At 49.6% G+C, this 24899-nt stretch overlaps 2 protein-coding genes across 2 annotated transcripts; both read right to left on the reverse strand.

Annotated features, from left to right (window-relative positions):
* Window positions 1-10445: 10445 nt before the first annotated feature.
* Window positions 10446-12041, reverse strand: MIND_00584000 (uncharacterized protein; the record flags this gene model as incomplete). Its single annotated transcript, XM_037362599.1, has 1 exon — window positions 10446-12041. The coding sequence occupies one exon, from the start codon at window positions 12039-12041 to the stop codon at window positions 10446-10448; it is 1596 nt and encodes a 531-aa protein (XP_037220520.1).
* A 4313-nt stretch (window positions 12042-16354) lies between these two features.
* On the reverse strand, window positions 16355-17257 carry MIND_00584200 (uncharacterized protein; the record flags this gene model as incomplete). Its single annotated transcript, XM_037362600.1, has 2 exons — window positions 17130-17257; window positions 16355-17081 (listed from the first exon to the last, which is right to left on the reverse strand). Exons 1-2 carry the CDS (start codon window positions 17240-17242, stop codon window positions 16355-16357), a joined length of 840 nt encoding a protein of 279 aa, XP_037220521.1. The 5' UTR covers window positions 17243-17257.
* Between the last annotated feature and the right edge of the window lie 7642 nt (window positions 17258-24899).

Below are 24899 nucleotides of genomic sequence, written 5' to 3' on the forward strand. Positions count from 1 at the left end.
CATGCTGAAACTGTCAGTGAAATCCTTTATTTCACTGACAGTTTGCCACATTTGATGCGTGATATCATGACCAAATATATGCATGCAGATATGAACCATTTCAGGCACAGTTTCAGTGCCATAGATACTTTTCACTTCAGACTTGCTAAAACTAGTATATATTTGACCAAAATCAATCTCAGTTTCCAAAAAGTATATTCTGGGCAAATCTACACAGGTTGATTTGGTTCTAGATTCTACCAGAATCTAGAACAGTTTCTACTTCAAGGGATATTTTACCAAATCCGGTGTGTGTTCTTGTGGTGTCAGATGATATTTCAAGGGTTTCAGGTATCTGACAATTGTTGCAGCATAAATGAAAAGTCCCTGAGCCTGCTGCACAATATAATGCTTATGTTCTTCTGACAATTTAGGCAATGATGTATCAATATACTTCTGAATGTCATGAGTTGCTTCACTTTTTGGGATCCACTCAAGATGATAAATGTTTTCCTTGAGTTTCTCTGCATGCTTAGCAATTTCAGGATTTGGACGACTTGTCACTAAGATCTTCAGCCCCTTCAAGTCATGGTTGATTTCATTCATCAACTGTTCAAGAATCTCTGGTCCCTCCGTCAACCTCATCCAAAGCATCAATCACAATGAGATGTGGTATACTATGGTGTTGCATGGATGCCTTCCAGGGCTCTGCAAGCAGTTCCCGAACATGTGTACCTGAAGAAGGGACTCTCATGTCCAAACTAATATTGGACAAACTTTGAGTGTATGGCCCATACTCCTGGAGAAGCTGTCTGGCAATAGTAGGGATAATATTTCCTAATTTTCTGGACATATCCTCAGTTCTAGAGCAGAAGAATGATGCAGCTAGTCGCCCCTGTTCTTTTAGCTCTTTGCAGATTGTATAGGCTACAGTGGACTTTCCAGAGCCAGCCATGCCACTCAGCCAGAACATTTGAGAGCTATTTGGATCATCAATCCAGGCTTCAAGTGTCTGTAGTACTCCTTGGCGAGTTCCTGTGGTACATGAGGTTCGTGAGGTACCTAATCCCTGATCTGCATTAAACAGTGCTTTGGATGCAAAGGGCAGTTTATCTGCCTAATAAAATGTTATATAAAGTAGGAATATAATATTTGACTTGTACCATTGTAGATTTTATCATCTTTGTCACATCTTGGGCAATAGATTGTGTCATTGTATCCTGTGAGAGATAAATTGTCAGTAAATATATATATGTGATGAAAATATGCTCAAGTCACCCAATGGTCATCCAGTCCAATCATCAGTTCATCAATACAAGCTTGAATGTGTTTAGCAAAGTCATCAGGCTGTATAAAGTTCTGAATGTTAGACTGCTTAAGTTTCTGTAACTTCATAACTTCTTTGGTGAGTAATCTAAAATATTATCAGCTTTCATGATAAGAGACTTGTATCTTGAGTGTATACTGTGCTAAACTCTTGCTGCTTTTGAATACAATTGGGTTGTATTTATTGCTCTCAGAGATTTGTTGATTAATTTTCTCTAGCTTGGTTGTGAGTCTCATGATCAAGCCTTCCAAATCCTCCTTATTATTCTGATGTTCCTACAAAAATATTAGCTTTTGATACAGTGATAGAGCATCACAATATACAATAATCAGACCAAATAAAGTATCCAATACTTGCAGAGGAGCATTCAATGGAGCAGGAACTATTGGACCTAGAACTGCCAGGATTGCTGATAGTCCCTTCACACTGCTTTGGGCCTTTTTGTACAGGATCTTCTTCCAGGAAGGTTGTGTCTGTAAATGTAAATCTGTCATTGAGAAAGGAGACCAGGTAAAAACAATCAGTTGTTACCTGGCTTTCCACTTGATTATCCAGTTCCTGTGGTGTGAGCCACACCTCAAAGCTTCCATCTTCCACATTCACAGTATTCAATAGAAAAGCTACTGCTGTCAATGATTTCCCTGCTACTGACTGGAAGAACACTTACAATCTCCAGCAGCACTTTTGTCTAGCAGATTCTGGATACTATATGCATGCTGAGCAAGCAAATCATCCTTTGTCCATTTGTGCCAGTGGAAAATTGCAATATTGAGTGTCACATTATGTGATTCAACAATACTATATAGGTTGTCACTCAACAATGAGTACTAGGGTATTTCTGAAACTTACATTTCTTCTCTCATACTCCACTGAGTGGTTTGGTTGCTCTTGGTCTTCTTTGTCTCAATGAGAACTTGCCCAGTTGGGCCCCCTAAGCAGATAACAGCATAGAGTTTTGAAGTCTTCACTGGTTTGTTTTCCAAGTTCTCTGGGTCTTGTGCTGAATTGACTTCAATACAAAGGTCAGCACTGTTGAGGGCTACTACATGGATGAAGGCTTACTCCGGAGGATGTAGGTCTGGGACATGGTGGTCGAGTGCAAGAAGCGATGTTCCCATGCGGCATCATGTCTGTCACCTGAGAAGTGGCGAACTCCTCGAAATCTATTAGCCGGCCGCATGTTATGATGGCCCACACGGAACCCGGCCCAGGGTGTTGTGCAGCCGGAGCTTCACCTACTGCTAGGCACCGCAGTCCGGGCTATGTTCATCGACATTGGCACGCTGCATGTATGCTGTGTACCCGACGCTCCCGCCAGGCCGTCCTGTCCATTAGAAATGCCTGAGAAGCCTCCAACTCGCGCAAGATCCATCAGGCACGTTGCAGCCACATGGACGCAGTCACTCGGATCATCGCACGCGGAACGTGCCACTGAGCACAAGACTGAGCATCGCCGTTTGGCCTCTGACATCATCGGCAGACAGTAAGATTGCTTGAATTTGAACCCAATGCTTATCCGCTAGCAGCGCCAGCTGTCTAGACGCCACCTCCACCCGAGTCCAATACCCAGGCGCCCCCGGGCCAGTCGGTCTCCGCATCGGCCAACAGGCGCGTCAATCATGACCGTCATCATCTCCGCCCGCTGCGAGTCCCAGGCCTGCAAAACGGAAATGTGCCAAGACCCCGAATGCCGATCTGGCCCCGGGCCGGAGGAGGAGACAGCCTCGAGGTGGATGGCGAGCCGGCGGAGGCCCGGGGGGGCGAGCAGGAAGCGAAGGTCGGCGATGCTTGCGGCGGTGATGCTCCACAAGCGCAGGCTGACGAGGTCTGGAAATGCGCGGAGTATGCGCGGGATGCTGCTCGCAGCAACTCGCTGCTGCGTTACGGTCGTCGAGACCGTGGCGGGTGTGAATGCGGCTCGCGGGAAAGTTGTCAATGAGTTGTCAATTGCCATAATTTTGTCGGCGCTGCGACCGTGCCAGCTCACGAACTGCTACTGCATCATGATGGCATCACTGTGGCATGTTACATAACCTCTTCTACCATGACCCCCCGCGCAGCTCGTTCTCTGCCCACCCGTCCCATAATATGGCATTATGTCCAGGGATGAGCCCTTCCGGAGACGAGCAACTCTGACCTGGTGGCGGTGTTCCGCAACCCGGTGCTCGGGCTGCGCAGCGACCGCCGACGCGCGCTGCCGCAGCGCCATGCTCGACCCCGTCACAGGCGTCCCGCCCGCCGTTTCCCCTCTTCCCTTGCCCGCGAGCGTCTCCGCCCCACTTGCCATCCCGACGCCAACAATCCCGCCCGACAGCGACTGGACCGCGCCATCCTGGGCACCCTCAGCCTGGGCCCGAACGGCGAGCAGCTGACGATCACGGACCCGTACAACACGACCGTCTTCGTCGGCGGGCTCAGCCCGCTCGTCGGGCGAGGACGTCCTCCGCGGGCTCTTCCTCCTGTTCGGCGACATCCACTACGTCAAGGTCCCCGCGGGCAAGAACTGCGGGTTCGTGCAGTTTGTGAGGAAGAGTGACGCGGAGCGCGCGATTGAGGCGATGCAGGGGGTGCGTCGTGGGCGGGAGCAGGATGCGGTTGAGTTGGGGGAGGAGTCAGTGTGAGTGTTCCTTGTAATTTCCTTTGTTGGGGCTTATTTGGTGTGCAGACAAGGCGGCGCAGGCGGGCGGCGTTGCAGGCGTCGACGCCGTTCCAGTCGCAGCAAGCGCAGTCCCAGCTTCAGTCTCAGTTTCAACCCCAGTCTCAGTCTCAGACTCAACATCTCCCGCAATCGCAACTCCACCTCCAGTCTCAGCTGCAGTCTCAGTCGCAGCCCCTTTCCCATGGCCAGCCCGCCCCACCTGTTGAAGAGCAAAAAGTGGGGGGTAAAGAATCTATTCTCTAAACTAGGTACATGGGCTGAATTTATAGTACATGAGATGCGCAGCGCGCAGTCCGCGCAGTCCGGAGTCCGTAGTCCGCAGCCGCAGTCCGGAGTCCGTAATCCGCAGCCGCAGTCCGCAGTCCGCAGTCCGGAGTTCGCACGTGATCAGTGCTCCGTCAACACTCCCCCTCGAACGAAGCGACTGTCCTTTAAACTTGAGTCATACCAAGTTTACGGACTTGCTCTTGGTGCTGTGTGCGGGTAAGTGGTTTGGTGAATATGTCCGCACGATTATCAGCTGATGCGCAGTGGTGAACAGTGACCTTGTTAGAAGTCACAACATCGCGAATGTAATGGTGCTTGATGTCGATATGCTTTGAGCGAGCATGAAATCCAGAGTTGAATGTGAAGTCGATTGCACCACGATTGTCCACAAAAATTGGAAAGGGTTCCATGTCGGTTACACCCAATTCGGAAAGAAGAGTAATAAGCCATTGAGATTCGCGTGCCGAATGTGATACTGCGACATACTCTGCTTCCATAGTGGATAGAGCAACGGTGGCCTGTTTCTTGGAAGACCAAGTGACTGCTCCCCCTGCAAGGGTAGAGACATATCCAGAGATGGATCTACGGTCGTCAACACTGTTGCCCCAGTCTGCATCTGAGAATAAAGCTGGCTCAGAGAAGTTGGTGTGTAAGTCCATTTCAGCCAGAGAATTAGCTGAGTAAGTGATTCCCAGAGTTGGGGTCCCACGAAGATAGCGATAGACTCGCTTGACAGCAGTCAGATGTGCGGGTCCAGGGTTGGTGCTAAATTGGGAAAGAGTTTGGACAGCATATGCAATGTCAGGTCTGGTGGTGATGGCTGCATACATGAGTCCTCCAACCATTGACTGATAGGTTGGCTTGATGTCAGGGTGTGATTCATCAACAGAGAGCTTCTGAAGTTTCACATCTGGATCCATAGGTGTGTGGACAATGTTGGCTGAGTCCATACCATGTTGGGCAATGATCTTGTTGATGTAGTTGGTCTGAGTGATCGTAATAGTGCCCTCTTCACGGTTCCGATGAACCTCCATTCCCAGAAGTTGAGTTGCATCACCAAGTCGAGTAATTTGGAAAGCGGATTCCAGCTGGTCCTCGGTTTCGGTGATCAAATCAGAGTTAGAAGCATAGATGGACATGTCATCCACATGAACGGCTACAATGACAATACCATTGTCATCACGTTTAACAAAGACACAGCGGTCAGAGAGAAGACGCTGAAATCCCATGTTGTTGAAGCGTGCATTGAGCTTCTCGTTCCAAACGCGGCCAGATTGTGGAAGTCCATACAGTGTCTTGCGCAGACGTAGGACACGATTAGTCCCATCAGAGAATCCTTCAGGCTGTTTCATGTAAACTTCCTCCTTTAATTCACCATTCAGGTAAGCACCCTTAACGTCGACAGTGCGAAATTCAAGATCATATTTCGCTGCTAGGGCTAGTAGGAGTCGGTTTGTCTCGGCACGGGCGACTGGAGATGAGATCTGGTCAGGGTCATAGTCGGTGCCAGGGATAGCATTGTTCCCTAAAATCACAAGTCTTGCTTTGTGACGTGTGATATCGCCTTCGGAATCAAATTTGTTGCGGTAAACCCATTTGCTGCCAAGTGCTCTACGGCCTGGAGGTAGACCTGTGAGTTCAAATGTTGCTAGGGAATCTAGCTGCTGAATTTCTTCCTCCATTGCCTTGCGCCAATCATCAGCACGTGGATGATTTACAGCTTGGCGATAATTCGAAGGCTCTGTGTGAAGTGCCATCTGTGCAAGATCGGGTTTAGCAGGGCGGCTAGCTGGGTTGTTGAGCAAACGCCAGTATCCAGAATTGGATGTGCCTTCAGTAGCTTTGCGAGATTCACGCTGTTCACGTGGTGGCATAGTGAGAATGTTTTGCTTAGCTGGTACAGTAGGGGGTTCAGGTCCATCATTGGAGTTCAGATTTGAATCTGGAGTTTGGACCTTGGTTGAGGATGTTGGTGCTTTGGGAGTGCCTAGATTTGGCGGCTGAGCCGGCGCAGGCTCGCTATTCCCAGATGAATTACCAGAACTCTCCCCCTCGAGCTGCGACGGGTCAGGAGGTGTGTACTCCTCGAATGTGCCATTTGACTTAATGAACACAACATTTCTCGAAGTGAGAATCTTGCGTGTTTGGCCAGTGTAGTAACGCCAAGCGCGTCCTTCCTCAGTGAGACCCATAAAGCGAAAAGGCTTTGAGCGTGGCTGCCATTTGGACGTAATTTGTGCCTGGGTAAGCACCCAGCACTTGGTCCCAAATTCGTACATGTTGCTGACGTCAGGTTTACGTCCCCAGAAAGCTTCATACGGCGTGACATGGGTTGCAAGAGAACGGGTAGGTGATCTGTTGATGATGTAGATCGCATAGTTGACAGCGGCGGGCCAGAGGAAAAGTGGGAGGTCTTGAGAGATGAGCATGGCACGAGCACGCTCCTGAATAGTTCGATTAAGACGCTCCGCAACACCATTCTGTTGTGGTGAATAACCAGCAGTTGGTTCCACAACGATTCCCTTTTCAGCTAACTTGTTGCGAAAGCTGGTGGAAAAATATTCGCCTCCTAAATCGAAGCGGAATGCCTTGCAGCGTTTTCCGTGTTGGGTCATGATGAACTCAATATGGTTCATGACTTGCTGCTCAGCTTCGTCCTTTGTCTTGAGAAAGACAACACGCTTGAATCGCTTTGCGCCATCCGTAAATGTTATGAAATAGCGCTCGCCATTGATACCAGTAGTGTTCATTGGCCCACAAAGGTCTGTGTGTGTGATGTCCCCAATGTCTGTGTATTGCCTCTCTGCTTGTTTTGGAAAGGGCTCAACATGCTGTTTGGCCTGGATGCAGACCTCACATTGGGTATGGGTGGTGTCACCTGAGACTTTCAACCCATTGACCATATTGTGGTGGAGAAGCTCCTGCATTCTTGAGTGGCTGAGATGCCCATAGACCCTATGCCAGTCATCAAGACTGCGTGATGGTCCAGCTGCGAATGCAAGAAAGGTTTCGGCGGAAGTAGCGATGTTCGCTGCATGTGGTATGACCGGTGTGACATTCCCTAGTGCATATACATCGCCAATGTTACGACATATACCGAGTTGTTGGTTGTGAGAGTCATGGATACCAACGTCCAAAGAGTTGATTGGGAAGTCCAGATGATAGCCTGCACGATGGAGTTTACCCAGAGAAATCAGGTTGTGTGGGCTATTTGGGAGATAGAGCACCCTCTTGAGTGTGATGTAGTTGGAATGTGATCCAATTCCAAGTCTAAGTCTCACACTCCCTTCACCTTCAGCAGTTGAAGAACCAATTCCTATAACTGTATGGCTGGATAATGCCATGTAAGAGGTGAAATAGGATCTGTTGTTGGTGATGTGAACACTTGCTCCACTGTCTAGAAGCCAAGAGTCCTTGGTGAGAGTAGGGGTAGCCATGAATGCAACATCATGAGCTTGCTCTGTAACTGTGTGGGCCTTGGGTCCACTTGAAGATGTACCACCCTTGGTCTTGGATGAGAACTTCGAAGTTGCGCTGCTTCTCCTTGTCAGAGAATTCTTTGCCAGATTGCTTGGCTCTGCAGTCGTTAGCGCGATGGCCTAGCCGTTGACAATGGAAACAGGCACCAGGTCGTGAGTTATCATGAGTGTGGGAGGATTTCGAACGATTGCCGAATTTGCCCTTGAATGCCGGAAGTGCCGTTGTGCTGGACTCAGCTTCAGGCTTGGCGGTGGGCTGCTTCGCATGCTGGATGATGCAAGCAATAAGGTCCTCAGGACTTGTGAGCTTGGTGAGATCGAAGTTCCCAGTCCAGTTGTCCCATGAATCAGGGAGTGATGTGAGGATAATGATGGCAAAGTCCGGATCCAAAATGACTGTCCCATAGGTTTCGAGATCAGTCCGAAGGGTAGTGAGAGTGCGGAGGTGCTCCTCAATAGGCTGCTCCTCACCGCATCCGAAGTGCATACAACTTGCGTCTCAAGTGTATGATCGTGATTGCGCCCTTGGGGGCATAGATGGACTGTAGTTTGTCCCATGCTTCCTTTGCAGTCTTAGCGCCTCGAATATAAGCCATTGGTGTATCACCGACGCGGAGTCGGATGATAGTGAGTGCCTTGGCTTGCTTTCGTTTCCAGTCCGCATTGGCCTTGACCTCGGCAGCATTGGCGGGGTCGGTGATAGCCGGTTCAGCAGTGCTGGTTCCGAATACATAATCATCATAGTCCTGGTCGACGAGGATGTCTCGGACTTTCGTCTCCCATGTTGGATAGCCAGCGGCGTCTTCCAAAAGCTTTACAGTAGTCCGGTAATGATCGGTCATTGTGTGCTTGTCCAGAGGAGGGATGATACAAAGAAGAAGAGAGAGAAGAGGAAGATCAAAGAAAAGAGGTGGAAGATCAGTGAGATCAACCAAAGATCAGAGGTTTGGGGTGAAGGATCAGAGGAATCGATCCAGAGATCAGAGAGATCAGAGAGAGAAGGCTCGATGTCAAGAGATGACAAAACAGGCGGAGGGTTATGTAAGTGATGTCCTAAGTTCAGTGACGGCCGGGGCCCATAACCTGTTGAAGAACAAAAAGTGGGGGGTAAAGAATCTATTCTCTAAACTAGGTATATGGGCTGAATTTATAGTACATGAGATGCGCAGCGCGCAGTCCGCGCAGTCCGGAGTCCGTAGTCCGCAGCCGCAGTCCGGAGTCCGTAATCCGCAGCCGCAGTCCGCAGTCCGCAGTCCGGAGTTCGCACGTGATCAGTGCTCCGTCAACACCACTGACCGCCAACGCCGCGCAGCAGATGCTCGCGGGCCTGTCCAAAGACGAGATCGTCATGCTCCTCCAACAGGCGCTCCTCAACGACGCCCCGCCCTCCGCGGCCCATCCCCAGTCGTCTACCCACCACCAATCGGCCTCCGCGTTCGCCAGCTCCTCCGACTCTTGCCGCCCTCCAGTCCCGCCCCCCCTCCTCCTCCGACAGATACCATCCGGTCCCGGCCGCCTCCGACGCGTACCGCCCCCCGGTCCCGGCCCGCACCTCCCCGCCGCTCCCGCCGGCCGCGCCGCCGAGCTGGCGCGCGCCGTACACGGACGCGGGGATGAAGGCGCGCTGGCCCGCGGGCGACGGGCGCGTTCGTGCAGGTGCATGGTCATGGCCGGCGCTCGCCGTTCGACGTTAACCCCGGTCCCGACCGGCAGTGGCGGTGCGTTTGGCTCCGTGTTTGGCAACGGCAGCAGCGGCTTCGCGCCCTTTGGCCCGGACAGCGACCGCGACCGTGACCGTGCACGCGCGTGGCAGCCACAGGAGCCGATTGGGCGGCCGCGCTCGGGGTCGCGCCCGTTTTGACCTCGCCATCCGGATATCAGTTATGTGTTTTCGTCTTTTTTTTTCTCCTTTCCGTCAGCTGTGTTTTACGTCTCTCTCTCTCGACTCTCGCCCCCTTGCCTCGCCCTCGCCCTTGCTGTTTACATACGCATCACCCGTGTTATCGTCGTCGTTTTTGGTTATCGTCTACTCTCTACTCTTCCCGCGGCTGTCGTCTATCGTCTACTCTCCCCTGCCTTGGTTACTCGCCCTCCCACGTTTCTCGCCTCGTCTTCAGTGTTTAGTGTTCTCGCCGCGTCGCTCTCGGATGTTGATTATATATATACATATGTTGCAGTGTGGTATATGATAGGATAGGATATATATATATATATTGGATAGGATAAAATGGAATGGTTGTAGTGGAATATGTGAATGGTCTGCTTACTTGGTCTGCTGAAGTGTGACAAGGGCCAGTATTGCCAGTGATTCCATAGATGATGTCGTGGTTGCATCACAATATATCTTTATGGAAAGTTGTCCAATGGGAACTCAGGTGTAAATTTACACTCAAACAGGCTGGCACGAGAGGGCTACAAGACTTACTGCTTATTGATAATATTAGGGATAACCTAAGAACAATAATCTTGCTGTGATACTTGATTACTTACATTTTACAGCTGTTCTTAGCAAATCAGGGCTTCAACAGCAAGGACTGCCAAACATGTGCATAAATTCACACAACTCAGCCATACAGGAACAGTGGAAGTGTGCATATGTCTACTTTTAATGTATGGTACAAATTTCAGGACTGGATGAACAAACAATAAGGTTCACAGGGCTTTTCAACCCATTGGAACCTCAAATGTGATTCTGTAAGAATTTATTCAATTTTTGTAACAAGGCTATATACTATTAGTAAAACTCATTGATGGTGACAAGAAGCAACATGACAAAAAGAGCAGCAATGTATGGGAATATAGAGGGTATGGGTGGTGCATAACATTTCGCCCAGTTGGGACCAAGGAAGTTCAAATCAATGTCAATATCTGCATGTCCCTCAGGGGATATTATAAGAGTGCATTGGTTGATTTGAAGGGTGCGGCGGAGAATGGGGGAACACCAAAAGATACGGTCCGTGGCAGGGTAGGGGCCAATAAGCCAACCATCAATGTCAATAGAATACTTTGGCAGGGTGGGTGATATATCCCAGACTCGGATTATCTTGTTAGCAGAGCCACAAACTACTTTTGTGCCATCTGAAGAGAATGCTAGTGATGTTATACAACCAGCGTTGTGATGGAAGCTCCACTCTTCTGCTCCTGTGGCTGCATTCCAGATCTTCACTATCTGGTCATGAGAGCTAGAAACCACCTTCATGCCATCTGGAGATAATGCTACACAGTTTATTTGGTCACGGTGGCGGCCATTCAAGGTCTGCTGTTCTGCGCCTGTAGCTGCATTCCAAATCTTGATACGACCTGCACTAGAAACCACTTCCATGCCATCTAGGGAGAATGCAAGAGATGTTACATGAACAGAGTGGCCAGTGAAGCTCTGTTCTTCCGCTCCTGTGGCTACATTCCAGATCTTGACTGTCTGATCACAAGAGCCAGAAACCACTTTCATGTCATCTGGAGAGAATGCAACATATGTTATAGAACTAGAGTGACCATTCAAGCTCTGCTCTTCTGCTCCAGTAGCTGCATTCCAGATCTTGACTATGTTATAAAAGCTAGAAACCACTTTCATGCCATCTGAAGAGAAAGCTACAGCTCCCATCATATGATTAGAGTGGCTGTGGAAGGTCTGCTCTTCTTCACCAGTAGCTGCATTCCAGATCTTGACACTTTTATCAGTAGAGCCAGACACCACTTTCATGCCATCTGGAGAGAATGCAACAACTATGACATAACTAGAGTGGCCATTAAAGGTCTGCAGTTCTGCGCCAGTAGCTGCATTCCAGATCCTGGCTGTCTTATCATGAGAGCCAGAAACCAATTTCATGCCATCTAAGGAGAATGCAACAGATGCTACATAGTCAGAATGGCTGTTGAATTTCTGTCGTTCTGCTTTTGTAGCTACATTCCAGATCTTGACTAGTGTATCACCAGATCCTGAAACTACTTTCATGCCATCTGGAGAGAATGCAACAGATGTTACATAAAGAGAGTGGCCATTGAGGCTCTCCTCTTCTTCACCAGTAGCTGGATTCCAGATCTTAACTGTCTTGTCCCTAGAGCCAGAAGCCACTTTCATGCCATCTGGAGAGAATACAACAGATGTTACACAATGAGAGTGGCCATTGAAGCTCAGCTCTTCTGCTCCTGTTGCTGCATTCCAGATCTTTACTGTCTTGTCCCAAGAGCCAGAAACTACCTTCGTACCATCAGGAGAGAATGCAACAGATACTACACGATTAGCATGACCCTTCAGGCTTTGCTCTTCTGCTCCTGTAGCTATATTCCATATCTTGACTTTCTTATCATCAGAGCCAGAAACCACTTTCATGCCATCTGGAGAGAATACAACAGATTTTACAGAGGAAAAGTGGCCAGTAAGGCTATGCTCTTCTGCTCCTGTCACTGTATTCCAGATCTTCACTGTCTTGTCCCTAGAGCCAGAAACTACTTTCATACCATCTGGAGAGAATGCAACAGATGTTACCCGGCGAGAGTGGCCGTTAAAGTTTTGCTCTTCCACTCCTGTAGCTGCATTCCAGATCTTGATACTTCTATCAACAGAGCCAGAAACCACTTTTATCCCATTGGGAGAGAATGCAACAGATGTTACACTATCAGAGTGGCCTTTAAGCCTGTGTTCTTCTGCTCCTGTAGCTGCATCCCATATCTTAACTATTCTGTCCTCAGAGCTAGAAACAACTTTTGTGCCATCTGGAGAAAATGCTACTGCCTGAACACTCCACCTGTGACCCCGATAATTTATCAAGACCCTATCGTGAACCATATTCTCACAGGTTACTCTGACTAGCTGGGGAAAATACTTTCCCCAAACACAATCCCCTCTCCTTCTTCCTAATTCCACTGCTAGACCAGTTATATATAACTGTGGAGTTGATAATACCCCTAAGCCATTTATATAGTAAGTCCATAGAGATTGGGCCCTGTATAAATGATCCTTTATCATCTCTGTTCCCTGGACCTGATGGTTTTGTTAATATCACTCTTGCTGAATTTTCTTGAATACTTACTTTATATATCCAACTTAGGGCCTGGTCAAGTGCTATCCGACAGTCTCTCTTAATCAAATTCATGGTCTCCATCCAAAATAATATCTTAATCTCTACAAATTGCTGTAGATCCTGGATGATTTCCTGTACTCTTGGATTATCATGTCTGATAGAGTCTAGATGTGCACCCCAGTTTTGGCAAGAATATCTGAGTTTTACTTCTATCCGTTCCTGGATCTTCAAATCCAGATTAACATCCTCGTTATCTGTTTGGTAGGATGATGCTAAGTCACAGATATTGAACTTCAGCTCCTTCTCCAAAATATTGAATACATTGTGTGTTTCATTAATAAAGTAATCCTTGGCCTCATCTTCATGTTCTACTTTTGCCCAATGTAGAATAAAGTCATCAAATGATTTATGATAGCAATAAATGCGCTGATCAGCTGTGGATATATATAATACAGCATGGAAAGCTTTGATGCTCTTTTCAACAGCTAGTTCATCTGGCTGTGCAGACATACTCCCTATTACAAGTGGTGCAAGAGTTTTGATAGTATGTGGTTGCCGGGCTGATACTACAGCATATAATATATGCCGACGCTGAACCATTTCAGGTTTCTCTGATGGTATTCCTTCAGAAAGAATATATTTATATAGGGTAGCAATTTGAAGGTTGTCTTCATCATCATCCAGACTAGCCAGCCTTCCACTTGTAGACAATCTCACTACTCGGTCATGTTGTTGTTGTGGTGTCAGATCATACTGTAGAGGTTTAAGATATCTGACAATTGTTGCGGCATAAATGAAAAGCCCTTGAGCCTGCTGAACAATATAATGCATATCCTCTTCATACAGTTGTGGCAGCTCTGTGCCAATGTACTGCTGAATATCCTCAGTTGCCTGGTTTTTTGGGATCCACTCAAGATGGTAAATGTTTTCTTTGAGTTTTTCAGCATGTCTGGCAATTTGAGGATTTGGACGGCTTGTGATCAAGAATTTCAAACCCTTGAAGTCTTGGTTGATTTCATTCATCAACTGTTCAAGGATATCGTGTCCCTGGCTTCCTTCAATCTCATCCAAAGCATCAATTACAATGAGATGTGGTATAGTGTGGTGTTGCATAGAGTTTTTCCAGGGCTCTGCCAATAGTTTCTTGACATGTGTTCTTGAAGAGGGTACTATGATATCCAAACTGGTATTGGACAGACTTTGAGCATATGGTGTATACTCTTCAAGAAGCTGTCTGGCAATAGTGGGAATGATGTTCCCTAAGGTTCTTGACAGAGGGTCAGTTCTAGAGCAAAAGAATGATGCAGCTAATTGCTTTTGGTCTTCTAGTTCCTTGCAAATTGTATAGGCCACAGTCGACTTCCCAGAGCCTGCCATACCACTAAGCCAAAATATCTGAGAGCCATTTGGGTCCTCAATCCAGTTTTCAAGTATTTTCAGTAGCTCTTGGCGGGTTCCCATGGTACATGATCTTCGTGCAGTCCTCAATCCTTGATCTGCGCTAAATAATGCTTTCGGTGCAAAGGGCAGTTTTCCTGCCTGATAATATATGGTAAATGGTCCAGAGTATAACAATTTTCAATACCATTGTCAATTTCATGATATTTGTCACATCTAGGGCAATTGACTGAGTTATTATGTTCTGTTAGGGATAATTTATTAGTTGATATAATTTATGGTTGTAAATATGTGTATATCACCATATGATCGTTCAGACCTTGGGCTAGCTCATTAGTACAAGCTTGAATGCTCTTGGCAAATTCATCAGGCTGTATGAAGCTCTGGAGTTTTGACTGTTTAAGTTTCTGTAACTTCATAGTTTCTGTTTTGAGTAACCTAAACCATTTTCAGACTTCAATAACTGATGGGAAATACATACTGTGCTAAGCTCTCACTGCTTCTAATGACGATTGGGTTGTATTTATGCCCATCAGAGATTTGTTGGTTGATTTTCTCCAGATTACCTGTTAGTGTCATGACCAAGGCCTCCAGATCCTCCTTATTGTTCTGATATTCCTACAAAATGATTAGCTTTGTAACAGGGTGATGCAATCTCAGGATTTACAATGATCCAACCAAATAATGTATCCAACACTTGGAGAGGAGCATTGAATGGAGCAGGAACTATTGGATTAAGAACATCCAGGATTGCTGATAGTCCCTTCACACTGCTTTGGGCCTTTTTGTAAAGGATCTTCTTCCACAAAGGTTGTTTCTATGAATTTTCCATTGAGAATGGATATTGGGGAAAAATTCCAGTTGTTACCTGAAGTTCCACTTGATTATCCAGCTCCAGTGGTGTGAGCCACACCTCAAAGCTTCCATCTTTCTTATTCAAAGTGTCCAATGGAACAGCTACCACTATCAATGATCTGCTGACCAGCAGTAGAACACTTACAATCTCCAGTAGCACTTTTGTCTAGAAGTTCCTGCACAGTATATATCTGCTGAGCAAGCAAATCATCCTTTCCCCATTTGTGCCAGTGGAAAAGTGCAAAATTAAGTTTCACATCATTTGATTCAACAATACTATATGGTTTGTCAGTCAACCATGCATACTGGGGATTTATGAAACTCACATCTGTTCCCTCACACTCCAGTGAGTAATCTGGGTGCTTTTCATCTTCTTTGTCTCAATCAGAACTTGCCCAGTGGGGCCCCCCAGGCGGATGACAGCATAGAGCTTTGTAGTCTTCACTGGTTTGTTATCCAAGCTATCTGGGTCTTGTGCTGAATTGACTACAACACAAAAGTCAGCACTGCTGAGGGCTACATGGATGAAGGCTTACTCCGGAGGATGTAGGTCTGGGACATGGTGGTCGAGTGCAAGAAAGGAGCATCGCCTCCCATGAGGCATCATGTCCTTGTCACCACAAGTGTCACCTGAGAAGCGGTGAACTCCATTAGCCCAACCACATGTATGATGGCACACACGGAGCCCGGCCCGGGGTGTCGCGGTATCTGACTTGCAGCCTGAGCTTGGCCCAGAGCAGGTACCGCAGCCCAGGCCGTGCACGTTGATATGGGCACACTTCATGTCTGTGTATGTTGCGTTTGAGAGCACCCGACGCTCCCGGCGGGCCGTCCTGTCCATTAGGAATATCTGAGAAACATCAAACTCGCGCAAGCCTCAGGCTGAGATTCATCAGACACGTTGCAGCCACATGGACGCAGCGATCATCGCTGCATCGCACGCGGAACATGTAAAATTGTCTTGAGCTGTTCATCGGACACAGCGTCGCCGTTTGGAGTTCACGACGCGTGAGACAAACAGTGAGATTGCTTAAATTTGAAGCCAATGGTCATCTACTAGCAGCGCCAGCCGTCGAGAGTCCACCTCCGCCCGAGTCCAATACCCACGCGCCCGCGACCGAGTCCGAGTGGGCCAACCAATAGTCGGCGCGCGTCAATCCGAGTCTCCGACTCAGTCCCACGGATATATGCCATGACCCCGAATGGCGGTGTCAACGTTTTCCTTCCATCCGCAGGTTCTGACTGCCATTACAGGATTGCCCCGTTGCGCGCCCCCACCGTCTGGCAAGTCGCGACAGCATGGCTGCGCTCTGGTCGAAGTCTCCTGACAGCTGCCTGCAGATGGCAATGGCATCGTTGCCATCGTTGACTAGTTGGAGGTTAGCAAGCCTCTGGCGGCAACAATCTCTTCGGCGCGACACCAATAGTCCCGCCCGCCCCACGCCCCGTGCTCCCAGTCGCGCTCCCCACTGTGTTCCAGACGCAAGATTACCAAGCGGGGATCAATGGCGGTTAGCTCCGCCGCGCGTTTCGCATGTAGCGCCTGCTCCGCCTCGTTGGGTTCCTGTGCGAATGCACCGTCGAGCACGTGCACCAGCACCACCAACGCGGGCCAGCACAGCAGTGCATGCCGCATCCGATTCAGATTGGGCACATCACCGTAGAAGAGCGCGATGTGTGTGAGGGCGGGGAACGCGGCCGCCAGCCGGGGGAGTGCGAGAGGCGTGCCGCGTACCTGAAAGAGCTCGAGGTGCGTCACGTGTGCAAGCGGCGCGGGCGGCGGGTCCGGCCCGGCGGCGCGCTCCGAGAAGACGGCCTCGAGGTTGATGGCGAGCCGGCGGAGTGCCGGGAGGGCGAGGAAGAGGCGAAGGTCGGCGATGCTTGCGGCGGTGATGGTCCACAAGCGCAGGCTGACAAGGTGTGGAAATGCGCGGAGGATGCGCGGGATGCTACTCGCTGCTGCGTCACGGTGGTCACCGCCAGTGTGCAGCCAAGGTCCGCAAACGGCGAGGTGGCGGGTGTGAATCCGGCTGGCGGGACAATGGCCGATGAGTTGCCACAGCCCGAGGCGCACCCGATAGCGCAGCGGTCCGATCCTGGGGTTGTTGGGAGAACAGATTACAGTATACAAGCCAGTGACTCACCAGACATGGACGCGCCGTGCAACAAGCACTAGCGTGCACATCACCTCCTTGTCTCTCCACGCCGCGAGGTCGAAGACGACGCGCTCCAGCTCTGGCGGCAAAGCTGGGTCCATAACGATGGTGGGCAATTGCAGAGGTGACGTGGCTTACATCACCGACTTCACCGACGTCACCGACGCCACTAGTACTGATGCATCATGATGACATGTTACATAACCGTTCCTTCCTCTCCTCTACCATGCCGACCCCTACCATGCCGACCCAGTGCAACCGCCGGAACTCGAGCGCGCCGTCTTTGAGCTCGCGGCGTGGGGAAATATGCAGATGATTGCAACATTACCGCTTGTGGCTCGCCGCGTCAACGCGTGGTAAATGCTCATTTATCCTTTCCTTCAAATCTGTAAAAGACGTGCAGGATACGGCCGTTGCGCTTTCGGGTGTACCGCATTCCGGACGACAAGGGGGGTCATCTGGCTATGGACGCTCACAACGACGTTCCCTGAAACTCAAGTAGCCATGACCCACCTCGCCATGGCAAGGGTACTGTACTATTTCAATCAATTAGTCCTGTCACGGTCACATTGACTTTTTTGGCCGAAAATTTTCTGCCTGTCACAGGTCACAGCAAGTTTCTTTGGCCCTAAACCGTCCCAAAGTGGTAATTTTTAAGAGATTTCCACGCCTACGGGCGCGCAGAACTTCCATATAAGGCAGGATGTCACACCAAATTCACCCCTTGGCTGAATTGCACATTTCTGCCACATGTGTCACAGGTCACAGGCCCGCAGAATTGAATAAAATAGTACAGTACCTTGCAAAGAAAATCCTAGACATCGGGTCAAAAAAGTGAATTAAGGACGAGCCAGCCCTTGCTACCCTATTGACATAAGCATGACTAAGCCATGTGACTTCCCAAAAGGGAAATTGTTTGTCATCAGTGTCTGTACAGGACACAGCACTGGGCTCATTGGATTCTATGCCAGGGCCATTTAAGACATACCATATGGGAAGGAAAGAAGCAGATGTAAATGACATGCTTACATGTCATTGTTTAGCACTGTACTTATCGTCAAACTCTCCCGATTGGGATATAGGCCCTCAAACATTCCAGATTCTTTGGCAACAAGTCCTAAAAACATATAACTGTGTATTTCTAATCCTCCTAAATGTCCATGAACCTTCTCCAGACACAAGTCCAAAAAGCGAAATTTCACCCTGGTAACCCACCCTACCCTATGTGACATGTGTGACTTGATGTCACCAGCTGATGATCTGCGGTACCCTTGTGCCATGGTTGCCAATGCCTCGGTAATATGTTCCCACGATTAGCATCATGTGACAACTGATGTAATCAAAAGTGGTTCAAAAGAAAACAAAATTCAACCTTTATAAAACTTCTAGAATTATTATATATATGTTATGTCTGTGCCAGCTCAGGCACTCAATTCAAATTCCGATTCTGCTTCTGGTTCTTGGTTTTTATGCAATGAAGATTTACTAAGCATTTCCAATTATTGTTCTATTTTGATCAAGTGTCCCAAAAAACAAAAATAGGGCTGTTTTTGGCGTAATCCAGACCTGAACACGTAACAGAGACCGGAGGTGTCTGCGCGGTGACCGCCTGTAATGTGTAATGCGGACAGGTGATTGAAATAGGACAGTAGTTTTTAAATCGATGTTGCTGGTCTGTATTCTCCAGCATTGTCTTGACTTCTCTCTTGTCTCTGTGTTGTTGTAAGGGCAACCCTGAAGGCTGGTCCTAGCAGGGGAGGATCCAAACATGAACATTGGTAAGCAAATACAACTTGAAATGAAGTTGACCTAGCAGGGGAGCCTGAGGATCCAAAGAGAAGAAACTCTAAGGGTGCGCAGCGTGCGCTTGCTAGGCAGCTGACTATACACGCTGTCGGGCACGGAAGGCTTGAGCAGCGTCACAGGTGGCAGGCCAGGTTCCAGGGCGACCGTTGGGAGGGCGTTGACAGATCTGTGATGGTGCAGGCTTGGGCGGAGGGTCGAACTGGAAACAGAATCATCTCCCGAAGGCCAAAAGGGGGGTTCCCTGACAGATTCGTGAGCACCTGATGGGATGTTCAGGGATGATTATAGATACAGACGAGAGTAGTGGGACTGGGACTCGCACAATAGGACCCAGTCCCACTTTGATGGCCCCAGTCCCACTCTCGCGGCGCCGAGAACACTTAGCCGAGCGCTAAGAAGACAATGTGAATCAAATATCAATCAGAAAAAGATGGATTACGCACCGCGCAGCGGGCCTACGCGGCGAGCGGCAGCCCGCGGCAGCGTGGGGTCCGGGGCAAAGCCCTGGTCGGGGTCCGGGGTGGAAAACCCCGGCCGTCGCGGCCGGCGCCGCCACCCCGTTGAATATGATGATTACACAGTTAAGGCTCCAACCAAATACAATACAATACTCAATATATTGAGTTATAACCCAATACAATCCATATATATATACAGGGTGGCAAAATTTTTGTAGTATAGAGTATATACTGTATAGATACTCTATACTATTGAGTTTTCTCAGAGGCCTATATAGACAGTATCTGTAAGTGTTATTGTTATATCCGTGCCGACTCCGGCATCCGTCTCCGATATCCGTCTCCGGTATTTGGTTTTTACGCAATGAAGATTTACTGAGCGTTTCCAATTACCCCGACTTATGATCTATGCAATCATCTATGCCTTGTTCCTCGTATGCAACTCCTCTTCTACTTTACTTGACTTTGTTCTAATCTTGTTACTTACTTTGTTATACCTTATTCCGTTTCCGTTACTTCTCGTACTATAAATACTTGATGTATTATCACGTACTTCAGTTTGTAAATTAACGTTGCTGGTCTCTATCTCCCAGCGTCGTCTCGACTCCGCTCTTCCCTTCTTGTCTTGTCTTGGCCAACTGGAAGCCCCGGTCACCCAAACATCCTTCTGTGGTGTTCCGCCCCAAGTGCTCTACGACTTCGATTCCGTTTCCGACTTCGACTTCGACTCCGTCTCCGTCTCCGTCTCCGTCTCCGTCCCTCTGGTCGACACGGCACTTAACAGTATTTACAAACTCACTTCCTTTTGACCATGTCAAACGTACGCCTCTCTTCTGGCAACATAGACCCCGCCAATACTGGTCAACGGCGTTCATCCCGCTTCTACGAACAAATGGTTCCTCTTACTTCGCCTATGGCGAACTTCACCTACAACGCTGGCGCTCCTGTCACTTCGGTTCCTGTTCCCGTTCCTCGGACACCTACTGGCACGACCAACCCTTTCCGGCCTGGTTTTGTCATGTCTCCGCAGGATCCTGATCCAAGTACTATCCCTATGCCAACGACTCCGCATCCAAACACGGGTCGTTTCTCTAACGTCAGTTCCCCTCCCGTCTCTCCTACCTTACGTTACCGACCCCTCACTCCCACACGCCTTCACGACATCGAAGAAGAAAGCGAGCCAGTCCCGATGTATCGGCACGCTTTTAGCAGGCCCATGAGCCCTGCTCAAGGTCGCTCCGGAAACGGAAACGATTCCGGTCAAGGTCAACCAAACCGCAACCCCTCTCCGACTTTTAGCGGCAAGCCGAGTCCGTTCTTGACTTCGCCCTCTGGCTCCCCTCCTGGCTCTCCCAGAGGCGGACCTCCTGGTGGTGGTGGACCTGGCGGACCTGGTGGTGGTGGACCTGGTGGTCCTGTTGGCGGCCCTGGTGGATCTGGAAATCCATTCTGGGGTCCCCCTAGAGGAGGTGGTGGCGGAGGAGGAGGTGGAGGTGGAGGTGGTGGGCCACCTGGTGGAGGTGGTGGTGCCGGAGTCCCTCGAGCTGGCTCTCCGGGCCGTGATCTTCAACGCGCTATGATTGGCGCTCTCCAAAATTTCCAACATTTCCTCACCAACTTTCCTCAGCGCAACAATACTGCGCCCCGTTCCAATCGGAGTCTTCTCCGGGCACCGGACACGTTCGACGGTTCCGATCCCGCGAAGCTCGTCCCTTTCCTCACCCAGTGCTATATGCACTTTGCCGAGCGTGAGCAAGATTTCTCTACTGATGACGAGAAAATAATCTACAACACCTCGTATCTGCGCGGAAACGCATTGGCGTATTTTACGCCTAACCTGTATGCCATGAATCAGGGCCAGGCTATTGCGATTCCGGCTTGGGACGGCAATTTTCCTTTGTTCATCAAGGAACTCCAGGACAACTTTGGTCCTCAGGACCCGGTTGGCGACGCGGAGGACAAAATCCGGAATGTGACGATGAAGTCCGGTGATAAGATCACCACTTACATTATCCAATTCGACACCCTCGCTCTCATCACCAATTGGGGTGATTCCGCTCTCCGACATACCTTCTATTCCGGTCTTCCTAAACGTATCAAGGACGACATGATGCACTACGTCTACGCTAATACGCTGGACGGAGTCAAGCAAACTGCCCGTCTCATCGACGGCAAGTATTGGAAGCGTGAAGCGGAGAAGCAGAGGGAGCGGGAGTTAAGAGATTCTCATGGTGGTGGATCTGGTTCTGGTTCGGGCTCTGGCCATTCCGGTGGCCATTCCGGTGGCTCGAATTCTGGGTCTGGGGGTTCTAAAAAGGACTCCTCTTCGAAAAAATCGTCTGGCTCTTCTGGCTCATCTGGCAACAACTCCGGAAACGGAAACGTCTCCGGTGGTAATTCAATTCTGGCAACAAGGGCTCCAACAGCTCTCAGCAACAGGCTTCCTCGTCGTCTTCCAACAATAACGACAAGACGAAGACAGCCAAAGCGCACGCTTCCCTTCTTGGTCCTGATGGGAAGTTGAAGCCAGAAATACGCGAGTTCAGAATCAAGAACAAGCTTTGCCTCTTCTGTGGCAAGTCTGGGCATATGGCCAACGAGTGTCGAAAGAAGAAGGCTATGTTGGACGCACGCGCCACTACCATTACTCTGGTGGCTGCGTCTCCGGCGGTCGCCACTCCGGTCGACAACACTGAGTCAAAAAAATAGTCAGCGACTCGGTCCCTCTTGCAGCCGAACCGAGCCGCGTTGACTCCAGGTTGCTACCGGAGGTACGTCTCAATGCGTCCGCTCTTTCTTCTCACGCCCTCTTTCTCGATCTTCACGTTTCCGCTCTCGTCCCGTCTCCGGGGTTCCGGACTCGATCCTGTCAGGAATAGAGTCTGGTTCAACCCCAACTCTTTCCGTCGTACAACGCATAGCGGCGGGATTCAACTCCCGCTTGAGGACTCTTATCGACTCTGGATCATCTCATTGTTTTATATCTGCCTCTATCTGTAAAATGAAGAATCTTTTGCCCTATGCTGTTTCGCCTGTCAAGCTACGGTACCTCGACGGCTCCTCATCAACCATCAACCAACAAATCCGTCTTCTCATCCGCTTTCTGTCTGGCGAAGTCCACCTTGTGGAATTCTATGTTACCCATCTGGACTCTCCTTGCGAAATGGTTCTTGGATGTCGTTGGCTCAACCGCTTTAATCCGTTGATTAACTGGTCTGAAGCCACCGTCTCTTTCCGTTCCAACACGTCTAGGGAGTCTTTGTCGACAAAACTGGCTACTATCACGCCTGCTCCTGTTGCGATCAGCTCCTCTACGAGCGAGGACATTCCGGAATCGGAATCGATTCCGCCCTCTCCGGTTGCTCCTATATCGCCCCCTTCGCCAACAAATCTTGGTCCTGTATTGGACGATCCGTCTCCGGTTGACACTCCGTCTCCGGCCATAACTCTCACGCGCAAGACTCCTCTTGTCGCGCCCCAAATCTCTCTTGTTTCTGCTGCGGCTTATCGCTGTGTTATTGCGGATAAAGATACGTATCAGTACACTCTTCGTGCAGTCCCTTCTGACGAAGCCTTTGCTCGAGCAGCTCAAGCCGAGCCTGAGGTTAATCGTCTCCCACCCGAGTACCAAGACTATGCCGATGTGTTCTCGGAAACGGAAGCCTTCAACCTTCCGCCCCATCGCGAGTTTGATCTCAAAATCGAGACCGTTGATGGTGAAGAACCACCCATCGGACACGTCTATTCTCTGTCTCAGAACGAGCTGGAAGCTCTCCGCAAGTTCATCGACGAGAATCTCCGCTCCGGGTTCATTTATCCTTCGCGCTCTAGTCATGGCGCGCCTATTCTCTTCGCTAAGAAGAAAGATGGCAGCCTTCGCCTTTGTGTTGACTATCGCGGACTCAATCGCATCACGAAGAAGGACCGCTATCCGCTTCCGCTGATCTCGGACTTGCTTGACGCACCGGGAAAGTTATCGTCTATCTTGACGACATCCTAGTCTATTCAGACGACAAGTCGAAGCATGTCGAGCATGTTCGGGAAGTCCTACGGCGTCTCCGCGAAGCCGGACTCTACTGTAAGTTGCCAAAGTGCGAATTTGGCGTCACGACTACCGAGTATCTGGGCTACATTCTCTCCCCTGACGGCTTTCGCATGTCTCCGGAGAAGGTCTCCGCGATCACGGACTGGCCTACGCCTAGAAAGGTTAAGGACATTCAATCCTTCCTCGGTTTCTGTAACTTCTATCGACGTTTTATCTTCAACTACTCCGACATCACGATTCCGCTCACTCGTCTCACTCGTGCCAACGTCCGCTGGAACTGGTCCACTGAGTGTCAAGAGGCTTTCGATTATCTCAAGAAGGCCTTTGTCGAGGCTCCGATCCTTCATCACTGGGTCCCAGACCGCCAAATCACCCTAGAAACGGACGCCTCCGACTATGCTATCGCCGCGATCCTTTCCGTCTCCGGCGATGATGGTGAAATCCATCCTGTGGCTTTCCGGAGTCGCTCTCTGGGGCCATCAGAGCTCAACTATGACACACACGATAAGGAATTACTCGCTATCTTCGATGCGTTTACTCACTGGCGTCAATATCTTGAAGGCGCCCGATTCCGGTCGATGTGGTCACTGATCACAAGAACCTTGAGTATTTCTCTACTACCAAGGTTCTAACTCGGCGCCAGGTCCGCTGGTCCGAGTATCTTTGTCGTTTCAACATGACAATCCGATTCCGCCCAGGTAAACTTGGGGGTAAGCCTGATGCGTTAACTAGACGATGGGACGTCTACCCAAAAGAGGGGGATAAGTCCTATGGAAAATTGAATCCGCAAAATTTTCGCCCTATTTTCACGTCTGAACAACTCAACGCCTCTCTCCCGCTACCTTCCTTGAAGAACCTGTGCTTCGCGCCTCCGTCATTCTGGATGTCAAGAAGCTTCACGACGACATCCCGCTCACATCAATGACGATCCCGCTGCCGTCTCCGGCCTCTCCGCCGCGAAATCTGGCAACTCATCAGCGCTGGAAACTCGATGACACTGGTCTCTTACGCTATGACGATCGAATCTGGGTACCACTCGTCTCCGGTACGTCTCCGGAGTTGCGACTTACTGTACTCCGACACCATCACGACCATATCCTCTCCGGTCACTTTGGCCAAAACCGTACTCTCGCTCTTGTCCGACGCGAATACACTTGGCCAGAACTCAGAACCTTCGTCAAGGACTACTGTGCATCTTGTATCACATGCAAGCGCAACAAGAAGCCAAGGCATCGACCTTATGGTCTGCTAAAGCCTCTCCCCGTTCCTCTCCGTCCCTGGGATTCTATCTCTATGGACTTCATTGAGCAGCTCCCCACATCCGGTGAATTCGATACCATTCTAGTCATCGTTGATCGTGCCTCCAAACAGGTCATTTTGATTCCGTGCGACACTCACATTTCGTCTCCGGAGCTCGCTCGACTTTTCCTCATTCACGTCTTCTCGAAA

Source organism: Mycena indigotica (assembly GCF_014461135.1).
Source record: "Mycena indigotica strain 171206Taipei chromosome Unknown Mind.scaff0005, whole genome shotgun sequence".
In the NCBI taxonomy this organism is placed as follows: domain Eukaryota; kingdom Fungi; phylum Basidiomycota; class Agaricomycetes; order Agaricales; family Mycenaceae; genus Mycena; species Mycena indigotica.